We start from the raw sequence: 23,134 nt of genomic DNA on the forward strand, positions 1-23,134 counted from the left end.
ATGATTGGCCAACTGGCAGGAGGCAAAGTATGGGAAGAAAGGGAATCTTTTCTGGCTGGTTGCTGGTGACTAGAGGTGATCCACTGGGATTGGTGTTGTAACTGTTTCTTTTCACGTAACTTGTCAATGATGTAGATGACAGAATTGATGGATTTGTGGCCAAGTTTGCGGATGATATGAAGGTAGGTGGAGGGGCAGATAGTTTTGAGAAAGCAGAGAGGGTGCAGAGGGACTTGAACAGATTAGGAGAACGCACAAAGAAGTCGCAAATGGAGTATAGTGTTGGAAATGGTATGGTCGTGTACTTCACTAGAAGAAATGAAACAGTTGAGTATTTCCTATATGGGGAGGAAAATTCAGAAATCAGAGGCCTTGTGAGTCTTTGTGCAGGTTAACGTGCAGGTTCAGTCACTGGTAAAGAAGGGAAATGCAATGTCTGATGGGTCAAATCACCTAAATTTTGCTCCTATGTCTCATGGTAAAGAGCTTTTGGCACACCGGCCTTTATAATAATAGAGTACAGGAGATGGAATGTTATACTGAAGCTGTATAACACGTTGATGAGGTCTAATTTGGAGTATTGTGTGCAGTTTTGGTCACCTATCTACAGGGAAGATATCGATAAGATTGAAAGAGTGCAGAGAAAATATACAAAAGATGTTGCCAGGATTGAGGATCTGTGTTATAGGGAAAGACTGAGTAGGTTAGAACTTTATTCCCTAGAACGTAGAAGACTGAGGAGAGATTTGATAGAGGTGTACAAAATTATGAGGGGTATGGATAGGGTAAATGCAGACAGGTTTTTTCCACTGAGGTTGGGTGTGAAGTCATGGGTTAAGAGTGAAAGGTGAACAGTTTACGGGGAACAAACTGCCAGCAGAGGTAGTAGATGTGGGTTGGATTTCAACATTTGAACATTTGGTTTGAATAAGTACGAGGGGAGGTAGCCTCAATATTCAGGGAAATAGATTAAGGACAGAGATGAGGAGAGGCTCTTCCCAGATGATAGAAAATCTGTGAATTCTCTGCCCAATGAAGTAGTTGGGGCTATCTCATCAAATATATTTAAGACACAGTTAGACAGATTTTTGAATAGCAGAGGAATTCAGGGTTATTATGGGGACAAGGCAGGTAGGTGGAGCTGAGTCAATGGCCAGATCAGTTGTGATTCTTTTCAAAGGTGGAGCCGGCTCATGGGCCAAATGAACTCCTGTTCCTGTGCTTATTGGAATTGGTTTACTATTGTCACATCTACTAAGATACGTAAAAAAATTCGTTTTGCACACTGTTCATACCAATCAGATCACTACACAGTGCATTGGAGAACGAGGGAAAACAATAACAGAATGAAGTGTTTCAGTTACAGAGAAAGGGCAGTGCAGGCAGACAATAAGGTGCAAGGGTCACGACGAGGTAGACTGAGGGCGAGAACCATCTTTTGGTACTACCGTAGTTTTTCATTGTCCCTGTGGACACATGAACTCAGGGTTCAGGACGAATATCAGGGAATACTGTGAATATCAGGAAATATCAGGAATATCAGGGAGTATCACAGAATACTGTGTACGTACTTTAATAATAAATGTACTTTGACCTCGTGCAAATGACATTAAACACAATTTTGAAATGCAACACGACAACTTACGCTGCCATATCGCAGGCTCACAGACAAAGAAAACATAGATTACAGCTTCACTCTGCAGTAAGGAAGACAATGTTACCAAACGTTTCAAGAGGACTTGCAATGTAATGCTGAGGCTTTATAAGGTATTGGTCAGACCACATTTGGAGTACTGGGAGCAGTTTTGGGCCCTTTATTTAAGAAATAAAGGGCATTGGAGACAGTACAGTTGATTCACTGGCACTGGGGACAGTACAGTTGATTCACTGGCACTGGGGACAGTGCAGCTGATTCACTGGCACTGGGGACAGTGCAGCTGATTCACTGGCACTGGGGACAGTACAGCTGATTCACTGGCACTGGGGACAGTACAGCTGATTCACTGGCACTGGGGACAGTACAGTTGATTCACTGGCACTGGGGACAGTACAGCTGATTCACTGGCACTGGGGACAGTACAGCTGATTCACTGGCACTGGGGACAGTACAGCTGATTCACTGGCATTGGGGACAGTACAGCTGATTCACTGGCATTGGGGACAGTACAGCTGATTCACTGGCATTGGGGACAGTACAGCTGATTCACTGGCATTGGGGACAGTAGTTGATTCACTGGCATTGGAGACAGTAGTTGATTCACTGGCATTGGAGACAGTACAGATGATTCACTGGCATTGGAGACAGTACAGATGATTCACTGGCATTGGAGACAGTAGTTGATTCACTGGCATTGGAGACAGTAGTTGATTCACTGGCATTGGAGACAGTACAGATGACATTCACAAAAATTATGTTGGAATGAAAGAGTTAACTTATGAGGAGTGTTTGATGGCTCTCGGCCTGGCTTCACGGGAGTTTACAGAAATGGGGGCAGGGGAATCTCATTGAAACCTATCGAATACTGGAAGGCCTAGATAGACTGGACGTGGCGTGGATGTTTCCAGTTGTGGGAGAATCTGGGACCACAGTACACCCTCAGAACATGGGCATCACAGTGGTGTAGCAGTCAGCTGCATTACCAAGGCATTGGGAAGTGTAGACAGAGGTGAGGCTGGTTTCTGTGATGTGCTGACCTGTGTTCACATCTGAGGTTTCCTGTGGTCACGGGCAGAGCAGTTTACAGAATGCTTTGGCAGATAGGACTATCATATCGGGGTAGAACAGACAGACGCCCCTCACTCGAAATCCACAATGCCGGCCCGCCCACCCCCAGACTCTCTTCTTACCTCGAGGAAGGCGAAGTTCTTATCCTGGTTGATCTGCACGGCCAGTACAGGGTTGCCCGCTGCTTGGGAGAGGGCAGCCAAACGCATCTGTGCGTTGAAGAAGTCTGCCATCGCCTCCTATTTGGGAGTGAGAGGGTTAGGGTTAGAACAGCTGAGGCCTTCACATCGGTGCTGTCTGCTCTATCCTGTTTGTCTGCCTCCACCACTACCCAAGGCAGTCACCTAACATCTCCTTGGAGCTTACCCCCTCTCACCTTAAACACGTGCCCTCTGGTATTAGACATCTCCACCCTGGGGGAACAGATACCGTCAGTCTACTCTATCTGTGCCTCTCAATCTTAGAAACCTCTATCAGATCTCCCCTCAGCTTCTGCCACTCCAGAGAAAACTACTAAGTTTGTCCAACCTTTCCATGTAGTTCCTGCCCTCTGATTCAGGCAGTACCCTGGTGAATCCCCACACCATTCGGGCAATCCAACCAGAACTGCACACAATCCTCCCAAGCACGTTCTGAACAGTTTTATACAGCTACAACGTGACTTCCCAACTCCTGTCCTAAATGCTACAACTGATGAAGACAAGCACATGACTTTTTTTTTAGGGTGCAGTGGTACATGCCATTAAGCAAAGTGTCCATGGACCTCAGCTTGGGAACCCCTGGGTTAGAGATGGGGAGGAGTTTGAACAGGAGGACAGGGAGTATAGGGAGCTATAGAGATCAGGATCCCTCTGAACATCAACACTTAAGGGTCCTGCCATTAACTGTCCTTTCCCTTTACATTTAACTTCCCAAAGGGAAACACGTCACCTTTAACTGGGTTAAACTCCATCTACCATTTCTCTGCTGATTTCTGTCTCACTGAATCCTTCCCTGATTGCTCACCACTCTCTATCCGTCTTTAGCCTGCAATTTATCTACAATGCTTGCCCGTCTCCTTACACCTAAGTAACAGTCCCAGCAACATCCTACAACTAACAAGAACTCTGCAGATGCTGGAAATCTGAACAACACACACAAAATGCTGGAGGAACTTAGAAGGCCAGGCAGTGTCTATGGACAGAGTAACACACACAAAATGCTGGAGGAACTCAGCAGGTCAGACGGTGTCTATGGACAGAGTAACACATACAAAATGCTGGAGGAACTCAGCAGGTCAGACGGTGTCTATGGTCAGAGTAACACACACAAAATGCTGGAGGAACTCAGCAGGTCAGACGGTGTCTATGGACAGAGTAACACATACAAAATGCTGGAGGAACTCAGCAGGTCAGACAGTGTCTATGGTCAGAGTAACACACACAAAATGCTGGAGGAACTCAGCAGGTCAGACAGTGTCTATGGTCAGAGTAACACACACAAAATGCTGGAGGAACTCAGCAGGTCAGACGGTGTCTATGGACAGAGTAACACACACAAAATGCTGGAGGAATTCAGCAGGTCAGACGGTGTCTATGGACAGAGTAACACAAAATGCTGGAGGAACTCAGCAGGTCAAACAGTGTCTATGGTCAGAGTAACACACACAAAATGCTGGAGGAACTCAGCAGGTCAAACAGTGTCTATGGTCAGAGTAACACACACAAAATGCTGCAGGAACTCAGCAGGTCAGGCGGTGTCTATGGTCAGAGTAACACACACAAAATGCTGGAGGAACTCAGCAGGTCAGACGGTGTCTATGGACAGAGTAACACACACAAAATACTGGAGGAACTCAGCAGGTCAGACAGTGTCTATGGTCAGAGTAACACACACAAAATGCTGGAGGAACTCAGCAGGTCAGACGGTGCCTATGATCAGAGTAACACACACAAAATGCTGGAGGAACTCAGCAGGTCAAACAGTGTCTATGGACAGAGTAACACACACAAAATGCTGGAGGAACTCAGCAGGTCAGACGGTGTCTATGGACAGAGTAACACACAAAATGCTGGAGGAACTCAGCAGGTCAGACAGTGTCTATGGTCAGAGTAACACACACAGTATGCTGAAGGGACTCAGCAGGTCAGACGGTGTCTATGGACAGAGCAACACACACAAAATGCTGGAGGAACTCAGCAGGTCAGACGGTGTCTATGGTCAGAGTAACACACACAAAATGCTGGAGGAACTCAGCAAGTCAAACAGTGTCTATGGACAGAGTAACACACACAAAATGCTGGAGGAACTCAGCAGGTCAGACGGTGTCTATGATCAGTGTAACACACACAAAATGCTGGAGGAACTCAGCAGGTCAGACAGTGTCTATGGTCAGAGTAACACACACAAAATGCTGCAGGAACTCAGCAGGTCAGACGGTGTCTATGGACAGAGTAACACACACAAAATGCTGGAGGAACTCAGCAGGTCAGACAGTGTCTATGGACAGAGTAACACACACAAAATGCTGGAGGAACTCAGCAGGTCAGACGGTGTCTATGGACAGAGTAACACACAAAATGCTGGAGGAACTCAGCAGGTCAGACAGTGTCTACGGTCAGTGTAACACACACAAAATGCTGGAGGAACTCAGCAGGTCAGACGGTGTCTATGGACAGAGTAACACACACAAAATGCTGGAGGAACTCAGCAGGTCAGCCGGTGTCTATGGACAGAGTAACACACACAAAATGCTGGAGGAACTCAGCAGGTCAGACGGTGTCTATGGTCAGAGTAACACACACAAAATGCTGGAGGAACACAGCAGGTCAGTGTCCATGGTCAGAGGTAGAGTCAATGTTTCGGGCTGAAACCTTCGGCACCTTACAACACTTCATTTTGTTTGTGATCTGAACTACTCACCATGGTATGGAGGGAGCTTCACTCTGTGTCTGACCCTTCTGCTTTACAAAATATCTTTATTACAAATTCAGTGCTACAAACCATAATTACTGCATAACTACTTGACTAATGACATTAAACTAAAATGCTTCCATCTCCGTCAATGATGGCATTAATCCCCCATGGTGCCCAGCGGTCCCAGAATGCCTCTATGGTCGCTGTGGACAGCACATGTTCCCTCGCAATGGTTACCTGGGCATGGATATACCACCTAAGTATTGCCAGGCAGTCTGCCCGGGCAGATCCCTCCAATACCAATTTCCAGTACCTACAGATACCTGTTTTCGCCAGCCCCAGGACCAAGTTGACAAGGGCATCCTCATCCCTCCATGCCCCCTCCTTACTGGAGGACCATATATAAATAGGGTGGGGCTAAAATGTAACAAGAGCCGAGAAGCAGCCCCTGCAGATACGCAAAACGGGGCTGCAGTCTCTTACACACCATGTACATGTGGTACGCTGTCTCCTCCAGCCCGTGTCACACGTGGCTAAGAGATCTGTGTACAAGATAAGCAACTTGTTAGAGAGCACCGCTCTATGCAGTGACCAGATCCCCAAGATGCACGGGAAGAACTCCCTTGTAAAGGGACATCTGTTGGGGACGCTCCACCCCCCTCAACTACAGGTGGAAAGACAGCCCGCCATGGTGTGTCGGGAAGGTGGACAAGAGCAGCCCATAAAGGTACCTCCTACTTGCATCCCTGAATGGGATCTGTGTCTGACCCCGGGAGTGTGTGATGGGACAGTGTGGAGGGAGTTTCACTCTGTGTCTGACCCCAGGAGTGTGTGATGGGACGGTGTGGAGGGAGTTTCACTCTGTGTCTGACCCCGGGAGTGAGTGATGGGACGGTGTGGAGGGAGTTTCACTCTGTGTCTGACCCCGGGAGTGTGTGATGATATGGTGTGGAGGAAGCTTCACTCTGTGTCTGACCCCAGGAGTGCTGGGACAGTGTGGAAGGAGTTTCACACAGACGGAGAATGAAGCTCCCGTCTGTCAGACACACTCCCGGGGTCAGACACAGAGTGAAACTCCCTCCACACACTCCTGTGGTCAGACACAATGAAGAGTGTGGAGAGTGTGTGATGGGACAGTGTGGAGGGAGTGTCACTCTGTATCTGACCCCGGGATTGTGTGATGGGACAGTGTGGAAGGAGCTTCACTCCGTATCTGACCCCGGGAGTGTGTGATGGGACAGTGTGGAGGGAGCTTCACTCCGTATCTGACCCCGGGAGTGTGTGATGGGACGGTGTGGAGGGAGATTCACTCTGTGTCTGACCCCGGGAGTGTGTGATGGGACGGTGTGGAGGGAGATTCACTCTGTGTCTGACCCCGGGAGTGTGTGATGGGACGGTGTGGAGGGAGATTCACTCTGTGTCTGACCCCGGGAGTGTGTGATGGGACGGTGTGGAGGGAGATTCACTCTGTGTCTGACCCCGGGAGTGTGTGATGGGATGGTGTGGAGAGAGATTCACTCTGTGTCTGACCCCGGGAGTGTGTGATGGGACGGTGTGGAGGGAGATTCACTCTGTGTCTGACCCCAGGAGTGTGTGATGGGACGATGTGGAGGGAGATTCACTCTGTGTCTGACCCCAGGAGTGTGTGATGGGGACGGTGTGGAGGGAGCTTCACTCCGTATCTGACCCCGGGAGTGTGTGATGGGACGGTGAACAAAGAGCTTCACACTGTGTCTGACCCCGGGAGTGTGTGATGGGACGGTGTGGAGGGAGATTCACTCTGTGTCTGACCCCGGGAGTGTGTGATGGGACGGTGTGGGGGGAGATTCACTTTGTGTCTGACCCCGTGAGTGTGTCATGGGACGGTGTGGGGGGAGATTCACTCTGTGTCTGACCCCGGGAGTGTATGATGGGATGGTGAACAAAGAGCTTCACTCTGTGTCTGACCCCGGGAGTGGGTGATGGGACGGTGTGGAGGGAGACTTACTCTGTCTGACCCCGGGAGTGTGTGATAGGACGGTGTGGAGGGAGATTCACTCTGTGTCTGACCCCGGGAGTGTGTGATGGGACAGTGTGGAGGGAGATTCACTCTGTGTCTGACCCCGGGAGTGGGTGATGGGACGGTGTGGAGGGAGATTCACTCTGTCTGACCCCGGGAGTGTGTGATAGGACAGTGTGGAGGGAGATTCACTCTGTGTCTGACCCCGGGAGTGTGTGATGGGACAGTGTGGAGGGAGATTCACTCTCTGTCTGACCCCTGTAGTGTGTGATGGGACGGTGTGGAGAGAGATTCACTCTGTGTCTGACCCCGGGAGTGTATGATGGGACGGTGTGGAGGGAGACTCACTCTGTGTCTGACCCCGGGAGTGTGTGATGGGACGGTGTGGAGGGAGATTCACTTTGTGTCTGACCCCGGGAGTGTATGATGGGACGGTGTGGAGGGAGATTCACTCTGTGTCTGACCCCGGGAGTGGGTGATGGGACGGTGTGGAGGGAGCTTCACTCTCTGTCTGACCCCAGGAGTGTGTGATGGGACGGTGCGAAGGGAGCTTCACTCTGTGTCTGACCCCGGGATTGTGTGATGGGACGGGGTGGAGGGAGATTCACTCTGTGTCTGACCCCGGGAGTGTGTGATGGGACGGTGTGGAGGGAGATTCACTCTGTGTCTGACTCCGGGAGTGTGTGATGGGACGGTGTGGAGGGAGACTCACTCTGTGTCTGACCCTGGGAGTGTGTGATGGGATGGTGTGGAGGGGGTTTCACTCTGTGTCTGACCCTGGGAGTGTGTGATGGGATGGTGTGGAGGGAGATTCACTCTGTGTCTGACCCCGGGAGTGTGTGACGGGACGGTGTGGAGGGAGATTCACTCCGTGTCTGACCCCGGGAGTGTGTGATGGGACGGTGTGGAGGGAGATTCACTCTGTGTCTGACCCCGGGAGTGTGTGATGGGACGGTGTGGAGAGAGATTCACTCTGTGTCTGACCCCGGGAGTGTGTGATGGGATGGTGTGGAGGGAGTTTCACTCTGTGTCTGACCCCGGGAGTGTGTGATGGGACGGTGTGGAGGGAGATTCACTCTGTGTCTGACCCCGGGAGTGTGTGATGGGACGGTGTGGAGGGAGATTCACTCTGTGTCTGACCCTGGGAGCGTGTGATGGGACGGTGTGGAGGGAGATTCACTCCGTGTCTGACCCCGGGAGTGTGTGATGGGACGGTGTGGAGGAAGCTTCATGTGGGTGACAGGTTGGCGATTACCTCAGTTACTCCGAACGGGATGTTTCCCACGTAGAGCCGTCTGGCCTGTCTGGTCATTTGGCTGCCGACGACGGGTACCTGTGTTGGGGTGACGGCGAGCCCATCGGGGGTGACTGTGGGAAGCAGCGCTGTTGCTGGAATCTGACCTGCCGCTTTATAAAATTCAAAACCGAAGGCAAGGGAGAAAGAGGACAGGAATAAGAGAAGATTAGACAAGTGTAACCATACGATGGCTGCCTATATTCCCAATGCGACAGGACTGACCCCTAAACCCATCCTCGAACTGCAATGGGAGATGAGCTCTGGCTGGGTTCACTCACCATCTCTCCTCATCCGTCCTTCCAACTCTCCATTCTTTCCCCACCTCACCGCCACTTTTGAGGGCTTTCAACATGTGTTAGGTTCTTCCCCGTTTCTTCTGCCTCCAATCCTCCTACCCACCTCAATTCCCTCTTCACATTTTCACCCCTCCTGAAACCTTCCCCACTCCCCAATCTCTCCCCTCCTGTTCCATTTCTGCTTCTCCAATCCAATCCCCCATTCCTGTTTTATTCCCACTTGCTAATTTCACTTTCCCTCATTCTCTCCCCTTTCCTCCTCAAATTCAGCCCTCATCCATTTTCTCCATCTTCATGTAAACACAAAAAGGCTGAACCCATCTTCCTCCTCTTTACCACGTTCCTCAGTCCCACATCCCCTATCCCTCCCTTCCCCAGTTCTACCATACCCCCTCCAATCCCCTCCCCACCTTCTCCAGTCCCACCACATCCCCCATCCCCTCCTTACCACCCTTCCCCAGTCCAACCACATCACACTCCTAACCCTCCCCTCCTTGCCCCTTCCCCAGTCTACATCCCCCTATCCATCCCTCACCCTCTTTCTGTCCTACTACATCTTCCTCCCATCCCCTCCCCTCCTTACCACCCTTCCCCAGTCCTACCACATCTCCCTCCTATCCCCTCCCCCCCTTACCTTTTCCCCAGTCTTACCATATTCCCTCCTGCCCCTGCCTCTCACCTCAATCCCACTACCCCTTATTCTCTTCCCTCCAATGCCCCCTCTCTCCGCCTCCCTCCCATCTAACCCATCTCTTCCCTCCTCTCGCCCTTCATCATCGTCCCTCCCCCTTGCCTGCCTTCCACTACAATCTCCCGCCCTCCATCTTCCTGATCTCCAAGACAGAGAGGGGTGATGTGAACAAATCAGAGAGAACAATTTCGGACGAGGCCAAGGTCCTCTCTCTCCATCGCTTGAAGTAACAGTGAAGGATCTCGGGATTGGACGGTACCCCATGGCACACTGGAGATCGATTGATCCAGAGGCTCGATCGGGCTCACCTTGCATTGCTTTGTACTGCATGGGCGTGATGTGTTCAAAACCAGGTGGTGGGACATCCCAGTACTTGTAGGGTTTCTTCTTCTGCACACGCCGCGGAGATCGGCTAGAAGACAAAGGGTCGAATGTTTAACAGGCAGGAGAGCACTAGCATCCTGCGTCAGTCCTGTTCCCTCACACTGTCTCTCAGTGACCCCTCTCCCCCAGCTCCCTCACACTGTCTCTCAGTGATCCCTCTCCCCCAGTTCCCTCACACCGTCTCTCAGTGACCCCTCTCCCCCTGTTCCCTCACACCGTCCCTCAGTGACCCCTCTCCACCAGCTCCCTCACACCGTCCCTCAGTGACCCCTCTCCCCCAGCTCCCTCACACCGTCTCTCAGTGACCCCTCTCCCCCAGCTCCCTCAAACCGTCCCTCAGTGACCCCTCTCCCCCAGCTCCCTCACACCGTCTCTCAGTGACCCCTCTCCCCCAGCTCCCTCACACCGTCTCTCAGTGACCCCTCTCCCCCAGCTCCCTCACACCGTCTCTCAGTGACCCCTCTCCCCCAGCTCCCTCACATCGTCCCTCAGTGACCCCTCTCCCCCAGCTCCCTCACACTGTCTCTCAGCGATCCCTCTCCCCCAGCTCCCTCACACTGTCTCTCAGCGATCCCTCTCCCCAAGAGCCCTGTATCCCCTCTGATGTTAATCCAGCTCCCCCACACTGTCTCTCAGCGATCCCTCTCCCCAAGAGCCCTGTATCCCCACTGATGTTAATCCAGCTCCCTCACACCGTCCCTCAGTGACCCCTCTCCCCCAGCTCCCTCACATCGTCTCTCAGTGACCCCTCTCCCCCAGCTCCCTCACACCATCCCTCAGTGACCCCTCTCCCCCAGCTCCCTCACATCGTCTCTCAGTGACCCCTCTCCCCCAGCTCCCTCACACTGTCTCTCAGTGACCCCTCTCCCCCAGCTCCCTCACACTGTCTCTCAGTGACCCCTCTCCCCCAGCTCCCTCACATCGTCTCTCAGTGACCCCTCTCCCCCAGCTCCCTCACACCGTCCCTCAGTGACCCCTCTCCCCCAGCTCCCTCATACCGTCCCTCAGTGACCCCTCTCCCCCAGCTCCCTCATACCGTCCCTCAGTGACCCCTCTCCCCCAGCTCCCTCACACTGTCTCTCAGCGATCCCTCTCCCCAAGAGCCCTGTATCCCTACTGATGTTAATCCAGCTCCCTCACACCGTCCCTCAGTGACCCCTCTCCCCAAGAGCCCTGTATCCCCACTGATGTTAATCCAGCTCCCCCACACCGTCCCTCAGTGACCCCTCTCCCCCATCGCCCTGTGTCACTGACTGTATCCCCTCTGACGTTAATCCAGCTCCCCCACACCGTCCCTCAGTGACCCCTCTCCCCCAGCTCCCTCACACCGTCCCTCAGTGACCCCTCTCCCCCAGCTCCCTCACACCGTCCCTCAGTGACCCCTCTCCCCCAGCTCCCTCACACCGTCCCTCAGTGACCCCTCTCCCCCAGCTCCCTCACACTGTCTCTCAGCGATCCCTCTCCCCAAGAGCCCTGTATCCCTACTGATGTTAATCCAGCTCCCTCATACTGTCTCTCAGCGATCCCTCTCCCCAAGAGCCCTGTATCCCCACTGATGTTAATCCAGCTCCCTCACACTGTCTCTCAGCGATCCCTCTCCCCAAGAGCCCTGTATCCCTACTGATGTTAATCCAGCTCCCTCACACCGTCCCTCAGTGACCCCTCTCCCCCAGCTCCCTCACACCGTCCCTCAGTGACCCCTCTCCCCCAGCTCCCTCACACCGTCCCTCAGTGACCCCTCTCCCCATCGCCCTCTGTCACTGACTGTATCCCCTCTGACGTTAATCCAGCTCCCTCACACCGTCCCTCAGTGACCACTCTCCCCCAGCTCCCTCACACTGTCTCTCAGCGATCCCTCTCCCCAAGAGTCCTGTATCCCTACTGATGTTAATCCAGCTCCCTCACACCGTCCCTCAGTGACCCCTCTCCCCATCGCCCTGTGTCACTGACTGTATCCCCACTGACGTTAATCCAGCTCCCTCACACCGTCCCTCAGTGACCCCTCTCCCCCATTGCCGTGTTACTGACTGTATCCCCTCTGACGTTAATCCAGCTCCCCCACACCGTCCCTCAGTGACCCCTCTCTCCCAATGCCCTCTGTCACTGACTGTATCCCCACTGAGGTTAATCCAGCTCCCTCACACTGTCCCTCAGTGACCCCTCTCTCCCAATGCCCTCTATCACTGACTGTATCCCCACTGATGTTAATCCAGCTCCCTCACACCGTCCCTCAGTGACCCCTCTCCCCCATCGCCGTGTCATTGATTGTATCCCCACTGACGTTAATCCAGCTCCCTCACACCATCCCTCAGTGACCCCTCTCCCCCAGCTCCCTCACACAGTCCCTCAGACCCCTCTCCCCCAGCTCCCTCACACCGTCCCTCAGTGACCCCTCTCCCCCTGTTCCCTCACACCGTCCCTCAGTGACCCCTCTCCCCCAGCTCCCTCACACCGTCCCTCAGTGACCCCTCTCCCCAGCTCCCTCACACCGTCTCTCAGTGATCCCTCTCCCCCAGCTCCCTCACACCGTCCCTCAGTGACCCCTCTCCCCCAGCTCCCTCACACCGTCCCTCAGTGACCCCTCTCCCCCAGCTCCCTCACACCGTCCCTCAGTGACCCCTCTCCCCCAGCTCCCTCACACCGTCCCTCAGTGACCCCTCTCCCCCAGCTCCCTCACACCGTCTCTCAGTGATCCCTCTCCCCCAGCTCCCTCACACCGTCTCTCAGTGACCCCTCTCCCCCAGCTCCCTCACACCGTCCCTCAGTGACCCCTCTCCCCCAGCTCCCTCACACCGTCTCTCAGTGATCCCTCTCCCCCAGCTCCCTCACACCGTCCCTCAGTGACCCCTCTCCCCCATCGCCCGGTGTTACTGACTGTATCCCCTCTGACATTAATCCAGCTCCCTCACACTGTCCCTCAGTGACCCCTGTCCCCCAATGCCCTCTGTCACTGACTGTACCTCCGACGCCGGCGATCCCGTGAGCCACTCCGCCTCTCCCGGTTGCCTCGATCCCTACTCCGACTACGCCGCTTCCGATCACGGCTCCGGGAACGGCTTCGACTTTTTTTCTTGTGTCGGTTTTCTTTATCACGTTCTGCAGGAATGATGGAGTGGCTTCAGAAGTGAGGAACTGTCACAGTCACCATCACCCCATTGGAGGTGTGTTCCTTGTCTCCTGTTCAAACCTCTGCCTCTTCCCTATCTCTATAACCCCGACACTCTCCGTCCTCCTGTTCAAACCCCTCCCTCCTTCTCCCTATCTCTGTAACCCCTACACTCCCCGTCCTCCTGTTCAAACCCCTCCCTATCTCTATAACCCCTACACTCCCCGTCCTCCTGTTCAAACCCCTCCCTATCTCTGTAACCCCTACACTCCCCGTCCTCCTGTTCAAACCCCTCTCTCCCCCTCTCCCTATCTCTGTAACCCCTACACTCCCGTCCTCCTGTTCAAACCCCTCTCTCCCCCTCTCCCTATCTCTGTAACCCCTACACTCCCATCCTCCTGTTCAAACCCCACCCTATCTCTGTAACCCCTACACTCCCCTTCCTCCTGTTCAAACCCCTCCCTATCTCTGTAACCCCTACACTCCTCGTCCTCCTGTTCAAACCCCACCCTCACCTCTCCCTATCTCTGTAACTCCGACACTCCCCGTCCTCCTGTTCAAACCCCTCCCTATCTCTGTAACCTACACTCCTCATCCTCCTGTTCAAACCCCTCCCTATCTCTGTAACCCCTACACTACCCGTCCTCCTGTTTAAACCTCTCCCTTGCCCCCAACCCATCTGTGTAACCTGATACATTCCATGTTTCTGGTGTTCAAACCACCACCCCATCCTCTGCTTCTCTCTGGGAAGTGCAGTTTGCATTCTCAGACAGATGCGCACAGCAGGTAATCCAGCTCCCTCGTGGCATAACAGCACATGTTACTCAGTCACAGCAGCCTGCTCTCTCAGCACCACCCCTCTGGTTGTCTCCTGGCAGAACAGTGCCACCTACATTTCACTGCACAGTATTTAAGTTTTGTAAACCAGGGCACAGCCAATAGAGGACAGTACAGTACAGGCCCTTCAGCCCACAAAGTTGTGTCAAAGCTACTCCACATAATTGACACAAGGTAGCTTACATACATAAGATTGACTGTACATCCATAAAATGTTGCTAGGCACAGGGGTGTCTGTACATAAAATGACTGACAGAAAATGATAAAGTAGTGGTGGTTGGGGGTGTGGAGGGGTGGGTTAGTGGGTGGGGATGTTGATCAGTCTCACTACTTGGAGGAAGAAACTGTTTGAGTCTGGTGGTCCTGGTGTGGGTGCTACATAGCCTTCTCTCTGATGAAAGTGGGACAAACAACCCATAAACAAGGCATGTGGGATCCTTCACCATCCTTGACCGTTTATATAATTACCAGTATTCTTGCGATTGTTCAGTGTGTTTCGGAGTGGCCATTTAATTACTTGAATAGGTCATCTCTGGAAATTCAATGCAATTAGCAATCTGAAATAAGGACACCAGACCAGGTCTCTGTATTCATTCCCTTCCCCGTGTTGCATCCACTGTTTTTAATACTTTTTATAAGATATTAGACTGAGTAGTGCAAAACCTAAGTCGTAGTTTAATCATAAATGCTACTTTTTTGACAAATTGTGCATTTTCACAGTATGTGGTGTTTTGTCCCACTTCCTGGCAGAAGGCAGTGTAGCAGTTAGCAATACCTTTTCACCTTGATTAACTAAGAAATCACACATTACACTTGATGGAATTGTGATTGGCTTATTTTTATCTACGGAATTTTTTCTTATATTAACTATACACTGTTTCTTTCAGTGGCACCCATCTTTTTCTTCTTTATCTTTGCTCTCCTTGCTTCTTGTTCGGCATTTACTCTAACTTCAAAACAACCAACCAGTAAGAATTAAGACTGCTCACCTTTACTGACCCCGGTTCAACCACGAAGTAACAGGCGTCCAACACCTGCCACAAGGGTCTTTATACCCTCTCTTTTCTCCTTTCATTCTTCCATTCTGCAAGCAATGGCACAGATGCCTCATTCTTGACTTCCGAAGCTCAGATGAGAAACAGCGGGATCCGACACCTCACACACAGCCTGCTACTCTTCTATTATGACAGGGCCCAAGAGTCACAGGGAAAGAAGAACAAAGTTCTCTGCTACACAGGGCAGTGGAGGAGGCTTATAGCATGCCAGCCTTCATCAGGAAGGCCACTAGAGTTTGTACGTTATGTTCGGAGTCATCGAACACTACAGCACAGAAACAGGCCAAAGGGCCCATCTAGTTTGTGCCAAAACATTAATCTGCTGGTCCCATTGATATGCACCCAAACCATAACACTCCATCCATATTTTTTAGCTATTTGCTGTATCGTATGACCTGGGTGATCATATGGTTTTTCACATGACCATGATTGTTCTTGGAAAATTTTTCTACAGAAGTGGTTTGCCATTGCCGCCTTCTGGGCAGAGTCTTTACAAGACGGATGACCCCAGCCATTACCTAAACTCTTCAGTGATTGTCTGTCTGGCATCAGTGTCCACTGGTCATAGACCATCCACCACTTGCCCCATGGTTTCACATGACCCTGAATGGGGGGGCTAAGCACCTTGCTCAAGGGTGACCTGCAGGCCAGCAGAGGAAAGGAGCGCCTTGCAGCTGTTATGGTAGAGACACATTCTCCTGTCTTCTCCCCAAACCTTTGATGCCCTAACCAATTTAGAACCTATCAACCTCCACTTTAAATATACCAAATCACCAGGCCTCCACATCCATCTATGGCAATGAATTCCACAGATTCCCCACCTTCTGCCTACATTTTGTGAGTAATTAATGCAGAAAACCAGGTTCACCAACTTTTTCTTGCAACTATCTAACTGCCAAGTAGTTAGTACAAAGAAAATTGACAAGGCTGTTGACAGGACTTGAGAACCTGAGCTAAGGGAGAGGGTGAAACAGAATCAGTTTAATAATTGCTGCTCTATATCGTGCAATTTGTTGTTTTGCAGCAGAGGTACCGTGCATAAAGTCACTGTAAGTTACAATAACAAACTATAACTTGCAGTAATTTCATTGATGTATTATTGTAAGCTCCCACAGCCTATAAAATAATCCAAGCTTCTGACAGCCAAGTCCAGCTCCCGGCCTTCACGTGTGGCTTAGCCACTAAGCCTGGCGGAACTGTTTCTACAGACAGAAGGGGCAAAGGAGGGTGACTGGAGCCTTAAAACCAGTCGCTTTGGGCAGATGGAGCTTATCAGCTCATCTAGGAGACGGAAGACTCTGATCTCAAACCTCTGCAGCTAAACCTACTCATGGGGAAGGCTTCAGGTGTAAACCCTGAAGGAAAAGTCCAGAGTTAGAGTCTCTAAGGCAGCCCTGTATCGAGTTCAACGCTGACTGACAACTCCCGCGATGCTGCTGCTGCCAAATTGTAACGGTCTATGCCGTTCCTTCAGATTCATCAGCTACGTGGGCAACAGTTTATACACCATATCATACCGCCCAGTCTCGCATATCACCTAGACAGCTGGGACGCAACATCCATTTTTGACCCTGACCAATGGAGGCTTCAGATTATAGTAATGAATTTTTACAAGAACTATAGAGAGCAAAATGTGAGGAAGAGTTCATAGCTTAGGATTTCATCAGAATCAGAATCAGGTTTGTTCAGGTTGAGTGCCAGGTTGTTGCTGCGGCACCATTCCACTAGTTGGCAAATCTCACTCCTGTACAAATCTCAAATCTCTCTCTCTAGTCATCACCTGAGATTCTACCAACAATGGTGGTATTGTTGGGAAATTTATATGTGATACTTGAGCTATGCGGAGAGTAGAGCAGTGGGCTAAGCACACACTCTTGAGGTGCACCAGTGCTGATAGTGCGAGGAGGAGATGTTACCACCAATCTGCACAGATTGTGGTCTTCTGGTTAGGAAGTCGAGGATCCATTTGCAGAGGGAGGTACAGAGGCCCAGGTTTTGCAACTTCTGAATCAGGATTGTGGGAATGATGGTACGTATTAAATGCTGAGCTATAGTTGATGAACAGCATCCTAACGTAGCTGTTTGTGTTGTCCAGGTGCTCTAAAACTATGTGGCAAGCCTTTAAGACTGCATCTGCCATTGACCTATTGTGGCAAGTTGCAATGGGTCCAGGTCCTTGCTGAGGCAGGAGTTCAGTCTAGTCATGACCAACCTCTCAAAACATTTCATCACTGTACATGTGAGTGCTACCGGGCGATAGTCATTAAGGCAGCTCACATTCTTCTTCTTGGGCACTGGTATAATTGTTGCCTTTTTGAAGCAAGTGGGAACTCCTGCCCGTAGCAGTGAGAGGTTGATAGTGTCCTTGTGTACTCCGGATAGTTGGTTGGCACAGGTTTTCAGAGCCTTACCAGGTACTCCATCGGGACCTTCCGCCTTGTGAGGGTTCACCCTCTTTAAAGACAGCCTAACATTGGCCTCAGAGATAGAGATCACAGGGTCATCAGGTGCAGCAGGGATCTTCACAGCTGTAGTTGTATTCTGCCTTTCAAAGTGTGCAAAACATTGAGTTCATCTGGTAGTGAAACATTGCTGCCATTCATGCTTTTGGGTTTCACTCTGTAAGTAGTAATGTCTGCAGATCCTCCCAGAGTTGCCGTGCATCCGATGTTGCCTCCAACCTCGTTCAAAATTGTCTCTTCGCCCTTGAAATAGCCTTCCACAAGTCATACCTGGTTTTCTGGTACAGGCCTGGGTTGCCACACTTGAATGCCACAGATCTAGCCTTCAGCAGTTGACGTTCTTCCTGGTTCATCCACGGCTCTTGGTTTGTGAATGTACAGTAAGTCTTTGTGGGCACACACTCATCCACACGGGTTTTAATGAAGTCGGTAACAACTGCAGCATACTCATCCAGGTTCGAAGATGAATCCCTGAATACAGTCCAGTCCACCGATTCAAAGCAGTCCTGTAGGCGTTCCTACAGGTGCAGGGCATTCCTTCCCCAGCTAGCCTGCAGGTCACCTTTGGGCAAGGTGTTACTTAATACTTGTTACCACCAAATGGATCGTGGTCACGTAAAGCCATGGGAGCAGTAGTTATGCGACCACTGAAGACAATTGATAATGGCTGATGTCACCTGTCTTGTAAAGACTCAGCCCAGATGACGATCATCCACATCATACGACACACCACAACCATAAGATATCCATTTTCCCTCTTAGCCCCAATCTCCTGCCTTCTCCCCATATCCCTTCATGCCTTGACTAATCAAGAATCTGTCATCCCCTGCCTTAAATATACCCAAAGTCTTCCAGTTCTGCCTGTGGCAACAAATTCCTCAGATTTACCACTTTCTGGCTAAAGAGATCCCTCCTCATCACCATTCTAAAAGGACTCCCTTCTATTTTGAGGCTGTGTCCTCTGGTCTTCAACTCTCCCACCATAGGAAACATCCTCTCCATATCCACTATATCGAAGCCTTTCAACATTCCATAGGTCTCATTCTTCTGAACTCTAGTGAGCAGAGGATCAGAGCCAAACACTCCTCATATGACAAAGCTTTCAATCCCGAAATAATTTCCATAAGCCTCCTTTGAACTCTTTCCACTATATACAAACCCGTGACGCATTTTCATGTGGACATTCACAATACATACAGGAAACGTAATAGAATCAATGAAAGACTGCACCCAATAGGCCGGACAAACAACCCGTGTGCAGGACAAGTACAATAAACATTAAATACTGAGAATTAGCTGTAAATATAAAAAGAGAAAAAAACTGAAATAATAATAAATAAGCAACATCAAGAACAATATCAAAACCTTTCAACATTCAATGGGTTTCATTGAGATCCCTCCTCATTCTTCTGAATTCCAGTGAGCACAGACTGAGAGCCATTAAACGCTCCTCAAGACAAGCCTTTCAATCCTGGAATCATTTCTGTGACCATCCTTTGAATCCTCTACAGTGTCAGCAATCATTTCTTAGATGAGGGACCCAGAACTGTTCACAATACTCCAAGTGCTATGCGGAATCTGCACAAACTTTTAAGAAACTAGAGGTGCTGCTGTGTTTTCTTTGAACGGCATTTATACGTCTTCTCCCTGACTACCAATCACTCCTTCAGAATAACTAATTCTTAACAGCAGAGGGAAGGCCTTCATCTGTCAGGGTACTCAGTACAGGACGTTGGTGAGGTCACGCCTGGAGTACTGTATTCAGGCCTGGCCACCCAGATAGGGAGGGGTTCAACAGGAGGATGGGGAGTGTACGGGTTACCGAGATAGGGAGGGGTTCAACAGGAGGACGGGGAGTGTACGGGTTTCCGAGATAGGGAGGGGTTCAACAGGAGGATGGGGAGTGTACGGGTTACCGAGATAGGGAGGGGTTTAACAGGAGGACGGGGAGTGTAGGGGTTTCCGAGACAGGGAGGGGTTCAACAGCAGGACGGGGAGTGTACGGGTTTCCGAGATAGGGAGGGGTTCAACAGGAGGATGGGGAGTGTACGGGTTACCGAGATAGGGAGGGGTTTAACAGGAGGACAGGGAGTGTACGGGTTACCGAGATAGGGAGGGGTTTAACAGGAGGACAGAGAGTGCTGGGGTTACAGAGAGGGCTTGCATGGGAATGTTTTTAATGAGGACGTGGAGTGCAGGGGTTACAGAGAAAAGGAGAGGATGGGGCAGGGAACAGTTTGTGACATTGGTTAGCTTAGCTGGGATGTCGTCTGTGGTGACGTCCCAGCACCACTGCCTCACTATCTGCTCCCCCCACCCTGAGACTCATTAATTGATCAGACATCAAATCAATACGCTCATCAATAATGAACACACAGATGCTTTGTCGACAGAAGCCACATGTCCCAGACACACTGACAAAAATCACCACATCCTTGGGTGAATCCTGTCACCTCTGAGCCCTCATCCATAACCTCACCCCCCCCCCCCCACAATGTCTGACTCCCTACAAAATTATTTCAAAGTTAATTGTAAATTTATTATCAAAGTGCATATATGTCACAACCCAAAGATTCATTTTCATGTGAGCATTCACAGTAAATACAAGAAACACAATAGAATCAATGAAAGGCCACACCCAACAGGACAGACAAACAGAGAAAAAAGAGAACAACCTGTGTAAATACAAAAGAGGAAAAGAAACAATAAATATTGAGAACGTAAGGTGAAGAGTCCTTGAAAGTGAGTCCATGGGTTGTGGGAACAATTCAGTGATGGGGCAAGTGAAGTTGTCCCTTCTGGTTCATGGTGAGGTGTGAAAGTGAAGGGAGGGAGGGCGGTCGAGGTAGGAGCAGACAGTAATCTGGAACATGACTCTTGTATCTGCTATCAACAAAATTAAAGCTCACTCATTAAAAGGCAGAATATTTCTCAAGTTATTCCAAGATAATGATGCTGAATTTGAACGCTTGCTTCTTCACACTGAAGTGTGTTGGCTGTCAAAAGGCTGCTACTTAAAATGTTTCTTTGATCTTTTTGACACTGTGGTTGAATTTTTGCTCAAAGTTGACAAGAGCTTGGGAAACAAGAATAAACTTCTGCATGGAAATATGGCATACTTAGCCAATCTGTACGACAAAATAAACATTCTAAATATGAAACTGCAGAGTGAGAATTTCAATTTAATCCAGTCAGAAAATCAGAAATATATAAGCGGAACATTGGGAGATGAATGTCCTCACAGCTTCCCTGCATGTAAAGTACAGCACTCTCTTTAACAGATAAGAGTACTGCTTACACCTGCAGTCACTGAAGGAGGATTTTCAGAATCGATTCAAAGATTCAAACGATCTGGAAATTCCAGACTGAGTAATCAACCCACTTCTTTGCGTGGTGGAAGAACAGGAAGAGAGTTTGCAAGAAGAAATATTAATTTTACTACTTCAATATTAATTAGGTATTAATATTGAAGTAGTGAAATGGATTCAATAGTGGCTAGGTGGGAGATGCCAGAGAGTAGTGGTGGATACTGCTTGTCAGGTTGGAGGCCAGTGACTAGTGATGTGTACTGTACTGTACTGATCTGTACAGTACACATCACTTGTGTTGTTTGTTATATACATTAATGATCTGGATGATGGGGTGGTAAATTGGATTAGTAGGTATGTAGATGATACTAGGTAGGTGGATAATGAAGTAGGTTTTCAAAGTTTGCAGGAGAGATTTAAGCCAGTTAGAAGAGCGGGCTGAACGATGGCAGATGGAGTTTAATGCTGGTAAGTGTGAGGTGCTACATTTTGGTATGAATAATCCAAATAGGACATACATGGTAAATGGTAGGGCATTGAAGAATGCAGTAGAACAGAGAGATCTAGGAATAATGGTGCATAGTTCCCTGAAGGTGGAATCTCATGTGGATAGGGTGGTGAAGAAAGCTTTTGGTATGTTGGCCAATAAATCAGAGCATTGAGTATAGGAGTTGGGATGTAATGTTAAAATTATACAAGGCATTGGTATGGCCGAATTTGGAGTATTGTGTACAGTTCTGGTCACCGAATTATAGGAAAGATGTCAACAAAATAGAGGGTACAGAGGAGATTTACTAGAATATTACCTGGGTTTCAGCACCTAAGTTACAGGGAAAGATTGAACAAGTTAGGTCTTTATTCTTTGGAGCGTAGAAAGTTGATGGGGGACTTGATAGAGGTATTTAAAATAATGAGGGGATGGATCGAGTTGACGTGGATAGGCTTTTTCCATTGAGAGTAGGGGAGATTCAAACAAGACATGAGTTGAGATTTAGGGGGCAAAAGTTTAAGGGTAACATGAGGGGGAATTTCTTTACTCAGAGTGGTAGCTGTGTGGAATGAGCTTCCAGTAGAAGTGGTAGAGGCAGGTTCAGTATTGTCACTTAAAGCAAAATTGGATAGGTATATGGACGGGAAAGGAATGGAGGGTTATGGGCTGAGTGCGGGTCAGTGGGACTAGGTGAGAGTAAGCGTTCAGCACGGACTAGAAGGGCCGAGATGGCCTGTTTCTGTGCTGTAATTGTTATATGGTTAAATTATTGAAATTCAGAATGATAAGCAAAAATGCTTTTCAAAAATATCGGCTTTTGTGGTATGCAGCTACACTGTCATACGAACTTTCCTGTCTTTGCAGAACAGTCCAAACTGCTCTTCATTGCATTTCCATCTTCCTACTTTGTTGAAAGAGGCTTCAGAGTAGTGAACCACATTATCACAATAACAGAAACCACCTGGACATTGTTACACATGGGGACTTAGGGCCTTTGTTGTCACAACTTGAACCAGGTATTTCAACTCTTGATGAAGACCATCAAGCTCAGGTACTGTGTAAGCTAGATATAAAGATGAATAAAAATTTAAAGCAAAATCATTTTTTATGTTAGCATATGGTAGACATGTTTTTATACCTTTGGCCACTGGAAAGTATACTGTGACTAAGAAGGTCGTTAGCAAGTATGAAAGCACTCCGGGGGCCGTTGGCAAGTGTAAAAGTGCTTTAGAGGGCACTGGGCTGGGGAAACAAGAATGATTAAGGCACCATTTAAGCAAGCAGGTAACACAGAATTACAGCACTTTGAGGCACTGTGACGTACTCTGTTTTCTGAATTGAGTAGCACTGGAGTAAATCCAGAGAATTGAATCACAGAGGGCCAAGAGCTTTGAGTTCCCAGGAATTAACACCACCAACAGCATGCCTTGGTCCAACTACACGGCCAAGGAAGCTCACCAATGCCTCTACTTCCTCAGGAGGCTGCAGAAATTTGGAATTTCCCATACATCTATATTTCTTTAAAGTTTCTCATCATTATGTATTGCAATGTACTGCTGCTAAAAACATAAAAACTTTCATGACATATG

The 23,134-nt window shown here is 49.6% G+C and overlaps 1 protein-coding gene across 1 annotated transcript in view; it reads right to left on the reverse strand.

Moving 5' to 3' along the window:
• The window catches only part of LOC140715705 (splicing factor U2AF 65 kDa subunit-like), a 61,761-nt gene that overhangs the window by 21,127 nt on the left and 17,500 nt on the right, over nucleotides 1–23,134 (reverse strand). Inside the window, exons 5-8 of the mRNA XM_073028075.1 lie at nucleotides 13,248–13,403; nucleotides 10,212–10,315; nucleotides 8,875–9,026; nucleotides 2,848–2,964 (exon numbers count right to left, since the gene is read on the reverse strand). Of these exons, the coding sequence (XP_072884176.1) occupies nucleotides 2,848–2,964; nucleotides 8,875–9,026; nucleotides 10,212–10,315; nucleotides 13,248–13,403 (529 nt within the window). The remainder of the gene's footprint in view (nucleotides 1–2,847; nucleotides 2,965–8,874; nucleotides 9,027–10,211; nucleotides 10,316–13,247; nucleotides 13,404–23,134) is intronic.

The sequence above is a fragment of the Hemitrygon akajei genome, chromosome 24 (genome assembly GCF_048418815.1).
Source record: "Hemitrygon akajei chromosome 24, sHemAka1.3, whole genome shotgun sequence".
Lineage (NCBI taxonomy): Eukaryota > Metazoa > Chordata > Chondrichthyes > Myliobatiformes > Dasyatidae > Hemitrygon > Hemitrygon akajei.